The sequence below is a fragment of the Kogia breviceps genome, chromosome 14 (assembly GCF_026419965.1).
Source record: "Kogia breviceps isolate mKogBre1 chromosome 14, mKogBre1 haplotype 1, whole genome shotgun sequence".
NCBI lineage: Eukaryota > Metazoa > Chordata > Mammalia > Artiodactyla > Physeteridae > Kogia > Kogia breviceps.
In genome coordinates, this window is record NC_081323.1 from 54,099,729 (window position 1) to 54,117,639 (window position 17,911).

Sequence of the window (17,911 nt, forward strand, 5' to 3'; positions counted from 1 at the left end):
GAGCATCACTCGTTATCCTGACTCAGTCCTTGATTCTGTCCTTGTCCTTAAGGAAGTTGCTTTCTCTTGCCACTTAAGGGACACTTACTTGTACCTGGAAAAAACCATCCCTGGTGGTCTCTGTTTCATTAACTTACGTCTTCACTCTGCTTTACTTCTGCTTGCTTGGGAAGCCATTGAGGGTACCACTGGTCTCTGGTCACCCACCTGGTCTTCTGTGGCCCAAGCTATGTGTCCTTTTGTCCACAGTCCCTGAGGCGGCGGACAGGGTCATCTGCAGGCACGCCATGGCTGTCCCCTGCCAGCCCCTACCTCACTATTGACCTCACAGAGGATGATGTGGTGCCCCAGAGCAGCAGTACGCCCTATGCCCGCCTGGCCCAGGACAGCCAGCAGGAGAGCGTGGAGTCCCCACAGGTGGACGCAGAGGGCAGAGATGCAGACAGCACTGAGTATCAGGTACCACTGGGGAAGGGCTGAATATAGGGAAAAGGGAACACTTACCCAGAGGTGACTTACTAAGTTTTTTTGTCACTTTTATCATAATATTTGAATTCATTCGCCAAGTACATTTTTCATATGCAACATGGTCCTTGCTATATCCTTATCTCTTAGACATAACTCAAGCACCAGATTAGCTTACCATCAGATTACTGATTTTCTGAACATGACATCTTTGTACCTAGATATATATACATTGTATACATAATTCATAATTCTGTTCATCATGCTTACATATACAATTGTTGATCTGCTTCTTTCCCTTATTAGGAACTGGAGTTGCCTCACTTTCATGTCTATAATCCATTGTATTGTGTAATCCATCTAGGGTTGTTCATAATTAACCAGTTGAGCTTGTTGGTGTCACTCAGGCTTTGCTACATATGCATGTGTATGTATATGTACACATATCATGTAGAAATCCTTTTTTCCATGTACATGACTTCAGAGTAGATCTTTTTTTTAAAGTTAATTAATTTATTTTTGGCTGCATTGAGTCTTCACTGATGCATGGGGGCTTTCTCTAGTTGCAGCGAGCGGGGGCCACGCTTTGCTGCGGTGCATGGACTTCTCACTGTTGTGGCCCTTCCTGTTGTGGAGCTTGGGCTCAAGGCACGCAGGCGTCAGTAGTTGTGACATACAGGCTCAGTAGTTGTGGCTCGCAGGCTCTAGAGTGCAGGCTCAGCAGCTGTGGCGTATGGTCCCAGTTGCTCCGCAGCATGTGGGATCATCCTGGACCAGGGCTCGAACCCGTGTCCCCTGCATTGGCAGGCGGACTCCCAACCACTGGGCCACCAGGGAAGTCCCAGAGTAGATCTTATAGATACATTTTAATAACCTGCATGATTCCATGGGCATCTCACCTTTTATGGCAAGTTTTTATGTGCAAGTGGCCAAATTTTTTTTTTTTTGCATTTTAACGGCTTTGTAATATCCCATTTGATGGCCTGTGGTGGGAATATCCAGGTTTTTTACTCTGATCTTACTTCCTGTGAGTTTTCAGTTAATATATATCCAGATACTAGGTTACATGTTACAGGTTACATATTATAGATCCAATATAAAAAACCCCACATTCCTGTCAAACAACCAAGCCTGCCCATGCTCTGCCCCTTATTTTCAAGCCATTCTCACTGAATTTTCAACCAGGAAGTGTTGGAGGTAGGGAATTTCCTGAGGAACTCTGCCTGCACTTGCAGGAAGCCCTGAGTTGGACTCCGAGGTAGTTGCCATCAGGGTCAGTGGGACAGGCAGGGTTTTTCCTTGGCCCAACTGGTCTGTCTAATGCGATTCCTTCATGTGGTTTTTCTTGCAGGACGGGAAAGAGTTTGGAATAGGGGATCTCGTGTGGGGAAAGATCAAGGGTTTCTCCTGGTGGCCTGCCATGGTGGTGTCCTGGAAGGCCACCTCCAAGCGTCAGGCAATGTCTGGCATGCGGTGGGTTCAGTGGTTTGGCGATGGCAAGTTCTCCGAGGTGAGTCCAGGGCAGGGTGAGCTTTCATGGGCTTGCAGACCCACAGTGTTTTCCTTCCCTTCCTTTTGCAGTTGCCTTTTAAGATAATGGCCTGCTTTCTGCAGATGGATAAGACTGTGACTCTGTGTGTCCAAAAGGAGGACAAAAACTTCCATTGCTCATTGGCTCACACAGGCCCAGAGCTCTGGATCCATGGCCACCTGGGCTCTGTTGGTCTATTTCTCTGTGGCAGAGTCACCAGTATGTATTCTGAGGGGCAGGAGTGGCCACCTGGGAAGATACCCTCAAAGTATTCCAGTGGAGAAACCTGGAAAAGACAGGAAGGGGTGTCTGACTCAGTCATTTAGTCCTAGGGGCAGAGATATCCCTGGCTGGGCTTAGAAATGGATCCAGGGTTACCAGGTGACAGTTATGGAAAAGTTCTTTGAGTGATGATTTCAGTGTTTCTTGATTATTGATATTAGCCATTTAAAGCTCACCTTTTGTGTGTATATATATATATATATATATATATATATATACACACTTTATTAAGATTAAAATTTGCTTACAGTGCAGTGCATAGATCTTAAATGATCTATGATTCAATGAATGTTCAAAAATGTATGCACATATATGTAAACAATATCTCAACTGAAATATAGAACATTTCGACCTCTGCAGTACGTTCCCTGTACACACCACCCCCATAGGCGACCGCTGTTCTGATTTCTATCACTATAGACTAGTTTGGATTATACACAAACTTATGTAGATAATATAATATATACTGTTCTGTGTCTGGCTTCTTTTCATGTACATATATTTTTGAAAGTTGTCCTGTTGTAAAACTCATCTTTCTTGATGAGAGTCTATGTTGGGGAGGAATCAGGCTATTTTGATTCTTACACCTTTTGAAGACACCTTCGTAGACCTCCAGGTTTTGATTAGAATGCAGCAAACAATACTTTTCCTGTGATGTTGTCTTTAGCGCATCCCTCAACGTGCCCAGAGGTTAGGTGAGGAACAGCGGAACAAGTGGACTGGGGTAGAGGCAGGTGTGGGAATGAAGGACCAGCTAGTACATCTGTGAGACTTGGCCTCAAGTTGAGATTCTAGTTTTCCCAGAAATTGGGCCATTTGCCATTAACACATTGAAGTTCTCAAAGGGCAAGAATGATATGACCTGGAGTATCCCTCATGGGGAGAGTCTGCATACAGAGGTCCTCCTTGGCCAGAAGAGGGAGCTGGAGGACAGATGTCCTGGGCCTGTGCTCTCCCTGTAGCATCTAATTACAGGGCGATGACTTGTGTGCGATGCAATGAAAAAAAAACATGGAGTGTTTGTAATTGCTTTGACCCAGTGAGACATAAAATGTGCTTAGCAAGACTGCGTCTGAGGCTAGTATTTAAGATGCTGTTATGTTAGCATTATGGGATGGGATTGCAATATGGAGCCTGGTGCTTAGGCCGCTTGCTGTATTGAAGCAGTTTGGCATTGGGGTGGCACCTGCATTTCCATGCACAGCTGTGTTGAATCCCAGTTCCTTCTCACCAGTAGTGGCAACACTCCTATGGGGGGTTGGACTTAGAGACTGAGAGGGGAGCATGAATGCCAGCACGGGGGAGAATGAAATATCACATGTCTTGTCAGCTCTGAAACCTGAACGCCCAGTTTCATCTCATAATTGGCAACCCAAGTGGTTCATGCATGGCCTGGGGACTTGGGGATGAGACTTGTAGAATATGGTTCTTTAGCCCCAGTGGAATTCTTGTATTAACAATTCACGATTACTAAAAAGAGCTTATTCTGTGCCAGGCACTGTTCTCTAAGCACATCCATTAGCTCAATTAATAAAAGGCTAAAATAAGTAGACAGTAAATAGTAATCACAGCTATTTGTCATGCTCACGAAGGAGGAAAGAACATGTGCAAAACCCCTAAAATTGGAGCATCCATGGTGAATTTCAAGACTGAGCTGCAAGGGGGTCACACCAGGGATCATGAAAGTCATTTGCTCTGAAAATATCTGTGAACCTGATCCCCAGGAATAAGCTCATGAGAAACCCAGGGCACCCAAGACACAGGCTGTAGGTGAATGTTGATGATGGCTTTCTCTTCTAGATACCAGCAGATAAGTTGGTGGCCTTGGGGTTGTTCAGCCACCACTTTAACCTGGCGACCTTCAATAAGCTGGTCTCTTACAGGAAGGCCATGTACCACGCTCTGGAGGTAACATGGTGGTGGGTGGCTAGGGCCTGGCCCCAAGAATGGGGTTAAAGCAAGAAACATACAGAAAGCCAACTCAGGCCTCAGTGTGGCCAAGGATGGGTTGGAGGGGACTGGGGCAAGCAGGGAGGAAGGAGGTTAAAAGACAGTGGCCTGACAGGCTGTGCTGGGAAGGGAAGGAAGGGATTTGAGACTGCCCATGATTTCCCAGTGCTACCCCAGCTCCCCACTGGTCTCCGTCTGAATTGCCCACTGAATGAGGAAGGAGGAGCCCTGGGAAGTAGGAGGCGATATTCAAATCAGTGAGCAAGCTTTTCCAGAGCTTGTGGTTCAAGGCCAAGACTGGGCAGCTGCTGAGGGTCAGCTGCTTCCTCCCCTTGTCTGTGGCGTCTGTCAGGCTCTGTCGTTCCTCTACCTTGACTTGCAACTGAAAAGATCAGTGTCCTCTGTCCAGCATTTATGAGACAAGCTCTGTGCTGAATTAGACATGTAAGTCCTGGTGCTTCTGAAATAGGACTTAACACCTCCACACCTTCTTTAGGGAAATAAAACAAGAAACCTGGAGCTTTCTCAGAGGCCATGAGACAGTGCTGGCTGATGCTTCTCCTATAGCTAAAAGTGACACAGCTAATTCTGATCCTCTGCCCTCGAGAGGGAGCTGACCACTCCAGTTCCCTACGGGGAAGAGATCATATTTGGTGCTTATGTGGGGAGACTTAACGCTCCCCCCATGGCCTGTCCCTGCACAGGCCGTTCCTTCGCTGTCACATACCACAGCTCAGGACAGCTGTCTGGCTATGAAAGGGCCCAGTGTAAAGGGGAATGCAGGCCCCAGCAAGGGGCATCCCTGGGTGGGGCCAGGCAAGCACCCGCCCCTCCTATTCAACAGATTCTCTCTCTATCTCGGCAGAAAGCCAGGATGCGGGCTGGCAAAACCTTCCCCAGCAGCCCTGGAGACTCGCTGGAGGATCAGCTGAAGCCCATGTTGGAGTGGGCCCATGGGGGTTTTCAACCCACCGGGATCGAGGGCCTCAAACCCAACAGGCAACCAGGTGGGAATGGCTCCCTGTGGCAGCACCCCTGCCGCTGCTGCTGGTGGGAGCACCCTGGGGAGATGCAGTCACCCCCTGCTGCCTCTCATCCCACCCCAGCTTTACAGCAGCCAGTCAGCCCTGGCTGCTTCCTTAGTTTAGTTAGTTTTTTCCAACAGCCTAGCCTTTTCTAGTTTCACTGGACACTTTCCCGCCAAAAGGTCAAGTACATATAACCCGGATTGAATCTGTTCTTTGTTTTTTATTTATTTTAAAATTTTTTTACATCTTTATTGGAGTATAATTGCTTTACAATGTTGTGTTAGTTTCTGCTGTATAACAAAGTGAATCAGCTATATATATATCCCCGTATTCCTTCCCTCATGCGCCTCCCTGAATCTGTTCTTAAAGCTTAAGTAAACAGAGTCAAGATGGAATCTTCACTAGCACCTTTTGTTAAAAGGAAAAAATAAGCTCTGCATATTGGAGAAAACTTGGAATGTGTTTTTAAAAAAAACCCCACAAACACCCAAAATTTATGTCACCTCCATTCAGAAAGGGGCATCATCTATCCTCACATTGACCAATATTGCATTTCCCCCATTATTAGGGATCTGTGGTTTCTTGTCACTCTCCAGAAATCCAGGATTTGTCTTATAATCCTTATATTTAACGCAGTGTTTTCTGTTTTGTTTTGTCCCTCCCCGCCAAAAGTGGTTAATAAGTCGAAGGTTCGTCGTGCAGGCAGTAGGAACTTAGAAGCAAGGAAACACGGTATTCCGTCCCCATCTTTTGACTATGCACTCTTTTCTCTGCACTTTCTTTCAATTTCTTTGCATACACAGTGGTCACTGGAAAAGAATCAAATCTGTTAAAAGTCAACCTGAACTCTTACCCCTGCCCCTTCACTCCAACCTTCACAGCTGCCCTTTAGGGCAATATTTTTGGGTGTGCACGTCCTTCCAGCTCTTTCTGTACACTGGTTGGATTCCTGCTTTCCCTTTATTTCTCAATATTTATCGTATAAGAACTGTCAAATGTCATTTTCTCACTAAAGTGTCCTTACGATTTTTAACGGCTGTGTAATTTTCTCTCCTAGGGTCAGAGTCAAACTTAACCATGTCCCTTATGGATTATACTGTATAGATTGAATAAAAATACAATGGAATTTATAGACATATAAACAGTAGCCACCTAATATAGTTAAATGTTTTCTAGTAGCCACATTAAGAAGCTTTAAAAAAGAGTAAAATTAATATTGATCATACACTTAATCTATTTCCAACATTTTAGCATTTCCAACAGTCAGTATAAAAAAATTAAGATATTTTACATGACCTTTTAGTCCTATTTTCAATCTCATTTTTGATGTGTCTTAGAACATCTCAATTTGGATGCTAAATTCTCATTAGAAATACTTGATGTCTATTTTCACAAATGTCCAACTTGTTCCAAATGAACTAGTTAATTGGATCAATTGCAGTTTTTAAATTCACACAGAAGTTAAATGTAAAATGCAGTTCCTCAGTCTTACAAGTGACATTGCCAGTTTTCAGTAACTACATGTGGCTATCAGCTCATTGGGGATCATAGACAGTGTCAGGGTTTCATCTATAGACTGAGCTGTGTCTAATTCTCTTTGTGCTGGGTCTAGAGCATGTATTTTGCAACTACAGCTGTTGAAGACCCGGTACGTGGGTTAGCTACGTGAGGAGTTTTAAATTACGTCCTCATGCAAATTTTCCATAGAAGGGCCTGAGACAGCCAGGGTAGACTCATGTCATGGCCAGATGCAGCTGGCACCCAGGCATAGCAAGTAGGGTTCTGTCCTCCCAGTACCCTCCTCCCACCCAGCCATGGCTGCCTTCTTCTCACCTTTCACAGAGAACAAGACGCGAAGACGCACAGCTGACGACTCCGCCACTTCTGACTACTGCCCCCCAGCCAAGCGCCTCAAGACAAATTGTTATAACAATGGCAAAGACCGAGGAGAGGAGGACCAGAGTCGAGGTGATTGTGGGGCGAGGAGGCTGGGGGACGGTGCATCCTCAGGTGGAAGTGGGCAGGTAGTGAGGACCACTCAGCAAAGGCGTAGATGATCAGTAAGAAGCTCCCCGACCTCATCTCACACCTTCTCTTTTCTCAACAGAGCAAATGGCTTCGGATGTTTCCAACAACAAGAGCAATCTCGAAGGTAAGGCCCTATCCCTGGTTGACTTCCCTGCCTGGGTCGTGCTCCCAGCCTGTGCTCCAGGCCTGCTGGTCTGCCATGCGGAGGTCCACCCCCAACTCTGCGTTGACCTCAGGTCGAGGCGTGGACATCTTTACTCAGGTGCTACTTAGAATGAGTTGCCTGATTTTCACTGAGGCTGATTCCTAAGATCAGTGAGCAGGAAGTGTGCCTGGGGACAGAATGGAAATGAAGATGCTTGAGCTGGGAGAGCCCAAAACCTGAAACCATGATCTGTGGCCTCGTGAGCCCCCTGAACAAGCACTGCAACTGGCTTTGAGGTGGAAGGCAGACACTTCACCACTGTCACTCTCAAGCCAACTCTGGTTCTTTGCCCTGGCTGGGAATTCCGCTGGAATTGAAACTGCCCAGTACACATCTAATGGAACTCAGAATGTGTGAGGACAGCTGTCTATTGCTTCCTCAGCTCGATGTCCTTTAGTCAACAAATATTAAGTGGTTAGTCAGTGCTGGGTAGGAAAACAACACAGCTGTTGACCCAGGGAGCCCCGATTGGAATAGGCCCTTTTGATTCTGGGAACCTGGACCCATGATCCTCCTATCCCCCAAGACTCCTTCATCTGTCTGCTTCCTGGCAGGGGGTGCTTGGTATTTATTTTGCAGGCCCGGTCCACCTGGTCAGTGATGTAAATCAGTAAGACCTGCTGATGTGAAGGGACAGGATAGCCTATAGTAAAAGGACCCGGGCTCTGAAATGACAGCCATGGCTCTGTGTAGGATTGGTCACAGGCAAGTCCTATCACGATGAGACAACAGACAAACTGGCATCACCACAAATTCTCTAAAAGTCCCAGTCTTTAAAGAGTCTTTAAAGATTTTTCATCCCAGACCCTCCAAGCTTGGTTCCTCTGCTGGCACAGCTGCTCCTTGTTCTGTTCTGTGGGCACCACCCTGCCCCTCCATTTCTGGGTCAGACCTTTGCCTGTCTTGTGGGGCCTTCTGCTTGGAGCTGTCGATTTAGCCTCTCCATCTCTGGAACAGAGATGGCAACCTTGAAGCACAGTCAAAGGAACAAATTGTGAAGAATCTTTGGCATATTCCTAACGTGGAGTAAATAAGAACAACGAGACACGAGGCTTCAGCAGCTGATCTTGGGGCTGTCATTGCCACAAGCTGCATCCCTGTCTTTCTTACAGATAGCTGTTTGTCCTGTGGTAGGAAAAACCCCGTGTCCTTCCACCCTCTCTTTGAGGGTGGACTCTGCCAGACATGCCGGGTAAGACCAATCCCCACCCTGGACTTCACTGCCCCTTCCCTTCTTCTCAACTTCCCTGCACTTCCCTAGGATAGAGCACCTGCGTGTAGGCGGTAGGGAAGGCTCTGGTGGGGCCGATCGCCCCACCCTTCACTCCAAGGGGCGGTGCCCCGCAGACCCCAGCCAGTTGTCCCTGTAAAGAGCACCAGGCCGCCCATGACCTGTTCTATGGCTGCGTTCTAGGGCCTCCGCCAGTGAGCAAGCGAGTGGGGCCTGGAGGTCCATGGTCTCCGATTTCACAGGCATTTCTCTCTGGCTGCCAGGACCGGTTCCTTGAGCTGTTCTATATGTATGACGACGACGGCTACCAGTCCTACTGCACCGTGTGCTGCGAGGGCCGCGAGCTGCTCCTTTGCAGCAACACGAGCTGCTGCCGGTGAGCACAGGGACTGGAGCCTCGCTGACCTGGACATGGGGCCCGGAGTCAGTATTATATCTCTGGGGGCCTGTCCTTGAAGGTTCTATGTCCCTGAAGTAGAACTGGGATGTAGGGATGGGTTTAAGAAAGGCAGGGGGCTTCCCTGGTGGCGCAGTGGTTGGGAGTCTGCCTGCCAATGCAGGGGACACGGGTTCGAGCCCTGGTCTGGGAGGATCCCACATGCCGTGGAGCAACTAGGCCCGTGAGCCACAACTACTGAGCCTGTGCATCTGGAGCCTGTGCTCCGCAACGAGAGAGGCCGTGATGTGGGAGGCCCATGCACCGCGATGGAGGGTGGCCCCCGCTTGCCGTGGCTAGAGAGAGCCCTTGCACAGAAACCCAATACAGCCAAAAAATAAATTAATTAAAAGAAAGAAAGGCAGGGAGCAGGCTAGAGAAGGATCCCCAGAGCTGCCTGTGGACTGAGGGTGCCCAGGTTTCCAGGGAGAGGTTGCTGTTCCTCACACATAGGGCCTTCCCACCCATGGGGAAGGGCCCCCAACTGGGGGCCCGAGAGGGTTTCAGCCAGCACATGCCAGCTCCGTGGGGCGGGTGGGGTTCGCAGGAGAGCCGCCTGATGACGGGCACCCCTCCTGCCCGCTACCCGACGTAGGTGCTTCTGCGTGGAGTGCCTGGAGGTGCTGGTGGGCCAGGGCACGGCGGCGGATGCGAAGCTGCAGGAGCCCTGGAGCTGCTACATGTGCCTGCCCCAGCGCTGCCATGGCATCCTGCGGCGCCGCAAGGACTGGAGCGTGCGCCTGCAGGCCTTCTTCACCAGCGACCCGGGGCTCGACTACGTAAGCCTGGCACCCGCCCCAGTCCGTGGAGTTCACAGAAACAAAGCTTCCGCTGTACGGAGGAGCTCTGAGAGCCTCAGACTGGAGCCCCGGCTAATTGTCCCGTGTGCACTTCCCAGGCGGCTCCAGTGTTCTTCCCTCCCCTCCTTCTTGGCTCGGCTTTTTCAAGGGCCTGCTGAAGAAATAGGGATGGAACTGACCCAGCCTTAGTCTTAGTGGAACTGCAGAGGGGAGGGAAGCCTGTGACCTACTCCCAAGTCTTAGTGGGCATATATGGCTTTTCCTGGGCTGCAAGTTCATGGAGGAGCACGTGTCTTTTCGTGGGTGACTTTGCACCCGTGTCAGAGCCTCATCTGTTCCGTGTCTAAGGGTAGAAGGGCCATCTGTGCCAAAGCTCCCCAGGGCATCCCAGCGAAGAAAGGGCAGAGCTCAGGGCTTGTGTCCCTCAGAGGAAGGCCAACCCTTCCTCCTCCCAGAGCTTGAGTCCCCCTCCCCATACCCACACCTTGACCTCCATGACCTCTTTATTTAACCTGGCAGGAAGCCCCCAAGTTATACCCTGCGATTCCCGCAAACCGAAGGCGACCCATTCGAGTCTTGTCCCTGTTTGACGGAATTGCGACAGGTGAGTTAGGAGTTCACCTGGGGATGCTCAGCTGATCCAGGTGTCCGTTGTCAGTGTCAAGAAAGACCCCTGGGAAGTACCTGTTGGTCACCTGTTCTGAGAAATCCACTGGCTCCTTGTTTCTCTCCTCAAACCTCTCCAGCATTTCACCCACCTGGTCCTCTCTTGGTCCTTTTTAAAGGCATGGATATTTTAGCCTCTGCATTTTATTTTTTATTATGTACAGGAATTTTGGAAAATTATTTTCCATTCCATAAGCATAGATATATTGCAGATGATTAACTGGGCAACTCTCCTCCTAACATCTCTAAATCTTGGTTCCCTCCCATTTTCTCTAGGTCTCCCATGAGAATAAGCATAGCCGACATGCATGTTTGCCCCTGGGCACTTTACCTGATTTAACTCATTTAATTGTCAGAACTCCCTGTGATGCATTGTTAGGAACATTTCCGTTTTACTAGAGCAGGAAGCAGTGAGAATGAGTTGCTGTGCACTTAGCATCACTTGTACTTCTCTTTGTTCACCAGTGTCCACCTGCCTAAAACACTGACAGCTTTTAAAGCTTTTTTTCTCAGCATGGTTTTGGAGAAGATACCCAATCATGTATCTGACTCTGCTGGGGCGGTAGATGGGGGGCCTTGGCTATGTGCCTGTCAGTTTTAATAAATGCTGCCAGTGGGCTATACCAGTTATACGTACATATTTTCTTCATGAAACTCCGCAGAGAGCCTGGGGGGCCCAGTGTGTTGTTAGGGTTAGACCCTGCCATCTGCAGGTGTCCACTTGAAGACTGCCATGGCCTTGCTGTGTCTGGTCTGAGTTCTGGAGATGGCTTAGAGTCACTGAAAGGAGGGGCCCTCGGCAGGACAACCCTGATGTCTTTTCTCTCCCCCTTGACTCCCCCCCACCCCCCAAACAGGGTACTTGGTCCTCAAAGAATTGGGCATCAAAGTGGAGAAATATGTCGCCTCCGAAGTGTGTGAGGAGTCCATCGCCGTTGGAACTGTTAAGCATGAGGGCAATATCAAATATGTGAACGACGTCAGGAATATCACAAAGAAAAACGTGAGGGCAGCCCCCCTCTTCCTGCACTCCCTGAGCCCCCCCACGTCCCACAGCCACGTTGCCACCTTCTCCATGCCCGGGGTTGTGGCAGAAGAGAAGGTTTGGTTCCATCAAGCTGTAGTGTTAAACCCACAACTTGGAAATCATTCAGAATTATTTAGATCTTAGCGTATCCTAAGCATTTGGTTTTCTTGGGTCAAAAGTGGAGTTGGGAGACTGAAATGACCAAGCAAGACCTAGAAGTGGGTTTTCTTCTAGCTGGTTACCTGGAACCCAGGCTGTTCATCTCTCTATCCTCACCCCTATCCCGGACTGTTTTTCTGTTGCAGATTGAAGAATGGGGCCCCTTTGACTTGGTGATTGGTGGAAGCCCATGCAATGACCTCTCAAATGTGAACCCTGCCAGGAAAGGCCTGTATGGTGAGCATCCCTTCTTTCCCGTGGCCCCAAGAGACCCTATGTCCCCTGAGTGCTGGTCCAGGAGAAGTGGCCTGAGAAAGAGCTGTTAGCTTCTGGCCAAACTTACCTGTTATCTCTGTTCATGCCTCATTGTGACTCCCCAGTCCCCAGAGGTACAAATGAGTACTGCAGTGCTGATGCCTGTCATTGCAGAGGGTGGCAGGGAGAAGGGACAGTAAGGCATCAGCCTTAGCTGGTCATTGGGAACCCATTGGTCTCAGTATGGAGGGGTGAGCTGGACGGTTTGAACCTGGCTCTGCCGTTTTCTTTTGTGTGTTCAGAGGGCACAGGCCGGCTCTTCTTTGAGTTCTACCACCTGCTGAATTACACACGCCCCAAGGAGGGTGAAGATCGGCCTTTCTTCTGGATGTTTGAGAATGTGGTCGCCATGAAGGTTGGCGACAAGCGGGACATCTCTCGGTTCCTGGAGGTGAGGGGACCCGGGGTCTTGATTGTCAAGATAACATGAGCATGAAGGCCCTGCTGGCAATGGGGGTGTAGGGTATTTCCAGTGTTGGGAATGATTTCCGGGTTCCCCATGGAGGGCATGGCTAGGTCTGAGAGTAATGGAATCGAGTGGGTTGGTTCTCCTTTAGTACTTGGAAAACATTTGATCTCTCACCTCACCCCAAACCCACTGAAGTCAGATGATGAAACCATCACCTACTTTTGGAGGCATCATGAAAGAGACTTTTTACTCTAGAGTTTTTTTCTCACCCTTGTTCCCAGAAACTCTGCGTTAGGGAACACAGGCAAGTTAATTAATTACTGTTTAATATGCATCAAGCATTGTAGTGAATACTTTATGTACATACTTATTTCCCCCGAACTTTAGTTCTGCTAGTGAGGTTAGAACTGGCTGGTCAGTTCCCTCATGCCGTGTGAACCTGACCAATCAGTGGCAGAAGTCAGATTTTGCCAACACTGCATTTCCATAACCAGGAGCTCAACCTGCTGGATTTCAATTTTGAGCTGCTTTTACCACTGTACACAGTACATTCTGCAATAACATGGCGTGCCCCAGGGGATACCTTCTCTTACAACCTGCCGGTCTGATCTGGTCTCTTTCCCCACCATTAATATGGGGGCACTAGCTATGTCCTTCAGTCAGATTCTTGAGGGGAATTAGTCTGTCCCTTGCCTGGCAGGAACCATGCCTCCTCCACAGCCAGGGGACTGCCATGTCACCTGTCTGGCGCCTGAATTCTGCCATGGGCTCCCAGCAGCTGCCCTTCTCTCTCCCTGCAGTGTAATCCAGTGATGATTGATGCCATCAAAGTGTCTGCTGCTCACAGAGCCCGATACTTCTGGGGCAACCTGCCTGGGATGAACAGGTAACAAGGGGCTCCGAGTGGGGCAGGTAACAGCCAAGTTAAATATAACTAATGGTATGAGCCATTAACCATGGACTCTTATGAGAGAGACACATTGGAACCTTGTAGAAAGAGCTGGCTCTGATGAGAAAAGTCCTCACCCTCTGCTTCAGACCAACCCCTTCAACCATAGGGTTATGGTTGAAGCCTGTTAGGCTGTACACCAAGTACCTGAGAATCTCAGGCCAGGATTCCTCAGTACATTGATTTCTGCTCTGCCTAGGGACCTGGTGCTTAAAAGTGCCATGTGTTGGAGCAGGCTTCTTCCCAGCGAGGGATGCTGATGTTTCTACACCTCACCTCTCCTCCCAGTTATGGTCCATTGGGAAATGAACTTAATCTCCCTGCCCCTGAGATGAAGTGATCCCTGGACCAGGCCTGTGGTGACCAATCAGGTGGCAGAGCTGAGATAACAATTGGTAGCCCAAAGCCTGTCTCCCTTGGATTTTCTTGACTGAGATCTTTCCCCAACTTTTCATTAGTCCTTTCACGTTGAAAGCCACAAGGCAAGTGGCTTTGCTGAGGATTAATTATCTCCTTTATGTGGCTTCACGGAGACCAACCTGCTAATTAAGATACCAAATGTGATGGTAATATAACTTGCAAATGAGTTGGCTTCAAAAAAAATTCTTCTTTAAAAGGACGTATTGGAAGCATAACATTCAGACATTTAGCAAAGTGTGGACAGAGGTGAGAAGGTACTAGAATAGCTTGGGATTTCTGTTGGGTGTCTTACATTTTCATTATCAGCCCATCAGATGGTGCAATGTCCATGTCTGGAATGAACTCGGCTTATTCACTCCATTCCTGAGCTCTCACCCTGCCAGGCACTTCTGTCCCTGCTGCCAGTTCCGTGGTGACTAGATGTCAGTCTTGGCTGACATCTAGAGCCAGTGGGGGAGGCGTAGAGAAGACAAATGATTTCAGGGTCAGGGTTGGAGGGGGCACTGGAAGAGCTGATGGGGAGGCTTCTCATCCCAGCAGGACCCAAAGTGATGGAGTGGAGGCATGTAGTTGAGAGCAGAAGGGAGAGGGTCAGGGAGGCCAGTGATGGGCATTCGCAGAGCAGCTCGGAGAACAGTGTTCCAGGGGTGGGGAGTGGGTGCGGAGTGGGTGTGAGAGGAGGGCTGAGAACTCCGAAGTATGGGCCAAATTATGTGAGGCTTGTAGTCATGGCAACACATATTTACTTTGACCCAGGAGTTCACGTGAGATTTTAAGCGGATGAGATGAGTTGTGTCTCTGGTTCTCAGGGTTTCTGGTGGAAGAATAGACTATCACGTGATGAATGCGTAAGTGGGGAGGCACCTGAGGTGTTGTTCAGAGGAGGAGGGCTCTGACTTTGATTATTGTGTTGTGCCCAAGAGGTACCATCCACATGCACTGAACACAATGAGAGCAGTGGCTCCAGGAGGGTGTCCTGTGGAATTACAGGGAGGGATCAGATTCTAGATAATGGGATTTGTTGAGCATTATCTGAGTAGGGATGAGAAGTGAACTGCTACAGGTGGGCTCTGCAGGATCCATGACTCAGCCAGCGTCAACCACGGGTCACAGACCCAAATCCAGCCTTTAGACCAAACGTCTTGGTTGTTAAGATTTCAGTCCTAGAATCAACAGAAGGTAGAGCAAGGCTGTGAGCCCTTAGCTCCCCTGGGTCCATGGAAGAGTTGGGAATGGAGAGAGAGTGAGGTCAGTGAGGTATTATTCTGTGTTCGATGGCCCCTCTTGTGGGCACCATATCCAATCTTAAGTCTGATTTCTTTTTGGCCTTGGTGTTCCTTACACAGGGATGCTGTGGCATTCATCAACTCTGTGTATTCAGACCTCTTCCTGGCTTTCTGGTCTGGACCTGCTTAACCACTTCATTTTCTAAAGTTCTATCCATTCTCCTTCTCAAGCATCTGTTTTCCTCTCTCTGCTTTTGCAGGTTTCAGTGGTGAAAGTTACAAGGGGGGATTAATTTTAGTCCTTTTGTGAACCACCTTTTGTCTTTACTTGGACCCTCTATTAAAGCCTCCTGAGGCTGCATTCCAGCAATAAGCCACCAAATCATGGGTTTGATGTGCTAGTTGTAGTGAGTAGACCCACAAAGACCTAATCCAAGCTCCTGAGGCTCAGAGAGGTGGCAGAATTTGCTCAAGGTCATTCACTCAGCCAGTGAGCAGTGGGGCTGAGACTGAGGCATCTCCCGACTCCTCCAACAATGTGCTTCCCCATCCTGCTCCCCTCAGTGAAGGAGCTTTGACTACTGTTAACATTTGGGAAGGAGGAGCATTCACTCCTGGACATTGGGCTCCCCGACCCCTGGTCCCCATCAAGGGGCTAGTCTGTCCCTGGCTCAGCACACAGGCTTGTGCTCATGCCAGGGCCATTTTTATCATGTATTTGGAGCAAAGTGCACTGCCAGAGCACATTTTGCAGCTTGGGCTCTCACTCCCACCTTGGGAGGCACCTAGCCAAGGCCCCTTTCCAGGTGGTAGAAAGTAATGGGTTTTGGATGTTCTCAGGCCTGTGATAGCATCAAAGAATGATAAACTCGAGCTGCAGGACTGCCTGGAGTTCAATAGGACAGCAAAGGTAAGATGTGCTCTGTGCCTGGCCCACTGGGAAATGCACTTGGTGATCTCTAATCGGGACTTGACCTTGGTGTCCAATTTGTTCCAGCCCCTCCCCCCACATGACTCCCTGGTGCTGGGCTTCTTTCCCCACATAATTGTTCTATCCTGTCTTCAAGTACAGTGTAGGAGAGGTTCTTGATAAACAAAAGTCACTGAGAAAAGGCAAGTAGAGTTTCCGATTGTGAAGGCACACTCCACGTAGACTCAGCTCATCCTCCCAGTGAGAAATGAGTATACTTTTGCAAAAAAAAAAATAATAATAATAAAATAAAAATCTATGGTCAAGTCATGGATAATTCTATTAAAATCTCCATAAACTTTTCAATGTTTCCATTAAGCTAAGCTCCATTCATTCAAACCCTGGTTGACCATCCTCTACAATCTGGGTGGACTTTTAATTTTGCTTAATCTTGCTTGATCAATAACTCTGTTTTCTTGGCTCCCATGTGATCTCATTTGTGGTCATTTGTTGTTTATCTCTTGTTCTCTCTGAGGCTGGTCCTTCCTGTTCATTAACTTCTTGGCGTTTGTGGGAAGCACAGAGTGTTCTTGTCCCTCCAACTCTTTTCTCATTCCCTCTTGGAGCCCGGCCCTACCACTCTCTCTCTCCCACCCACCCTCCCTCCTCCTTCCCTTACCTGTTTCTGAGCCTTGACCCAGAACCCTTCATTCTGTGCTCACTCCATGATGTCATTTTGTTCTCCAGTTAAAGAAAGTACAGACAATAACCACCAAGTCGAACTCGATCAGACAGGGGAAAAACCAACTTTTCCCTGTTGTCATGAATGGCAAAGAAGATGTTTTGTGGTGCACTGAGCTAGAAAGGTGAGCAAGGCTGTATGTGGAAAGGGGAATCGAGCAGATAGAGAGAAAGGGGAAGAAAACATGGTTAAGGCCAGCAGTGTGAATGGGCAAGTGCTTGCCTTAATTCCACATGGTCTCACTGACCTTCTATGTTAGCAGGGCTGGGAGTAACCTTTTCAGTTAGTGCTTATTTCCTAGCAGAAATGGCAAAAGGGTTGTGGTGGTGAGGAATCCAAAACATGAGGTCATGAGATGGCACATCTGTCTATGTTGGCTGTGTTGCCCTGGCATTTGCCTGCCCCACCATGCTGGGACACTAGGATGTATGAGGATCCAGCTAAAGGAAACCCCGCCGACAAGCCATTGCTTTCCCAGGATTCCTCCTGCCAAGTTGCTTGTTCTGAAGCTGATTCCTCCTTAGCCACAGTCTGTCTTCTCCCTTATCCATTTATTTGACTAAATTGGTAGTGTGTCTATTTTGATTCAGAGAACCAGCTCTTAGATTTCATTTCTCCTGTTCTGTATTTAATTTTTTTCTCTCCCTCCTTTTGTTTTATTTTGTTATTGTGATTAGAACGTAGTAAGGGCTATGACTATTCCTCTTTACATTTTTGGCTGTGTTTTGTGGTTATTTGGTAGAGTATTTACATTCTAGATATTTTAGTTCTACAACTGGATTTATTTCTTGGTTTAATTTGTGGTATTAGATTGTAAACCTGGGAAAGAATGAGGTCCAGTGTATCTGTAGCCTCTTCCCAGACCTGTGGTAGAATTCCTTTCAGGAGGCTGTTGGTATATTTGGTTGCCATCTTCTACCATTAAGTCCAGCTTGGCCCTTGATCCAGCAGTTTGCTTTGAAGAAGGAAAGAAAATGCAGGATGCTTCAGTTTACTCACGGTAAATTATCTGAGCACCTGATGATTGGAAATAAGGTCCATTTTGTGAGTGTCCTTATTCCTTATTAAGGCAATTGCCTAACTTCTGTCCTTGTGTGGTTTGAAGAGAGGTACGTTCCTGTCTGCTGGCTGG

The 17,911-nt window shown here is 48.3% G+C and overlaps 1 protein-coding gene across 9 annotated transcripts in view; it reads left to right on the plus strand.

The window, feature by feature from the left end:
* The window catches only part of DNMT3B (DNA methyltransferase 3 beta), a 36,721-nt gene that overhangs the window by 16,908 nt on the left and 1,902 nt on the right, over positions 1-17,911 (plus strand). For 4 of the 9 annotated variants that reach the window (XM_067013842.1, XM_067013847.1, XM_067013845.1 and 1 more), the window contains 14 exons: positions 250-459; positions 1,817-1,975; positions 4,079-4,186; positions 5,094-5,235; positions 7,099-7,224; positions 7,364-7,408; positions 8,602-8,681; positions 8,984-9,096; positions 9,752-9,935; positions 10,476-10,560; positions 11,480-11,625; positions 11,955-12,045; positions 12,366-12,514; positions 13,333-13,418. In XM_067013842.1, coding sequence (XP_066869943.1) covers positions 250-459; positions 1,817-1,975; positions 4,079-4,186; positions 5,094-5,235; positions 7,099-7,224; positions 7,364-7,408; positions 8,602-8,681; positions 8,984-9,096; positions 9,752-9,935; positions 10,476-10,560; positions 11,480-11,625; positions 11,955-12,045; positions 12,366-12,514; positions 13,333-13,418 — 1,724 coding nt within the window. Of the gene's footprint in view, positions 1-249; positions 460-1,816; positions 1,976-4,078; positions 4,187-5,093; positions 5,236-7,098; positions 7,225-7,363; positions 7,409-8,601; positions 8,682-8,983; positions 9,097-9,751; positions 9,936-10,475; positions 10,561-11,479; positions 11,626-11,954; positions 12,046-12,365; positions 12,515-13,332; positions 13,419-15,967; positions 16,038-16,784; positions 16,904-17,911 lie in introns of all 9 variants that reach the window. The other 5 variants (XM_067013843.1, XM_067013844.1, XM_067013840.1 and 2 more) reach the window with 2 other exon arrangements.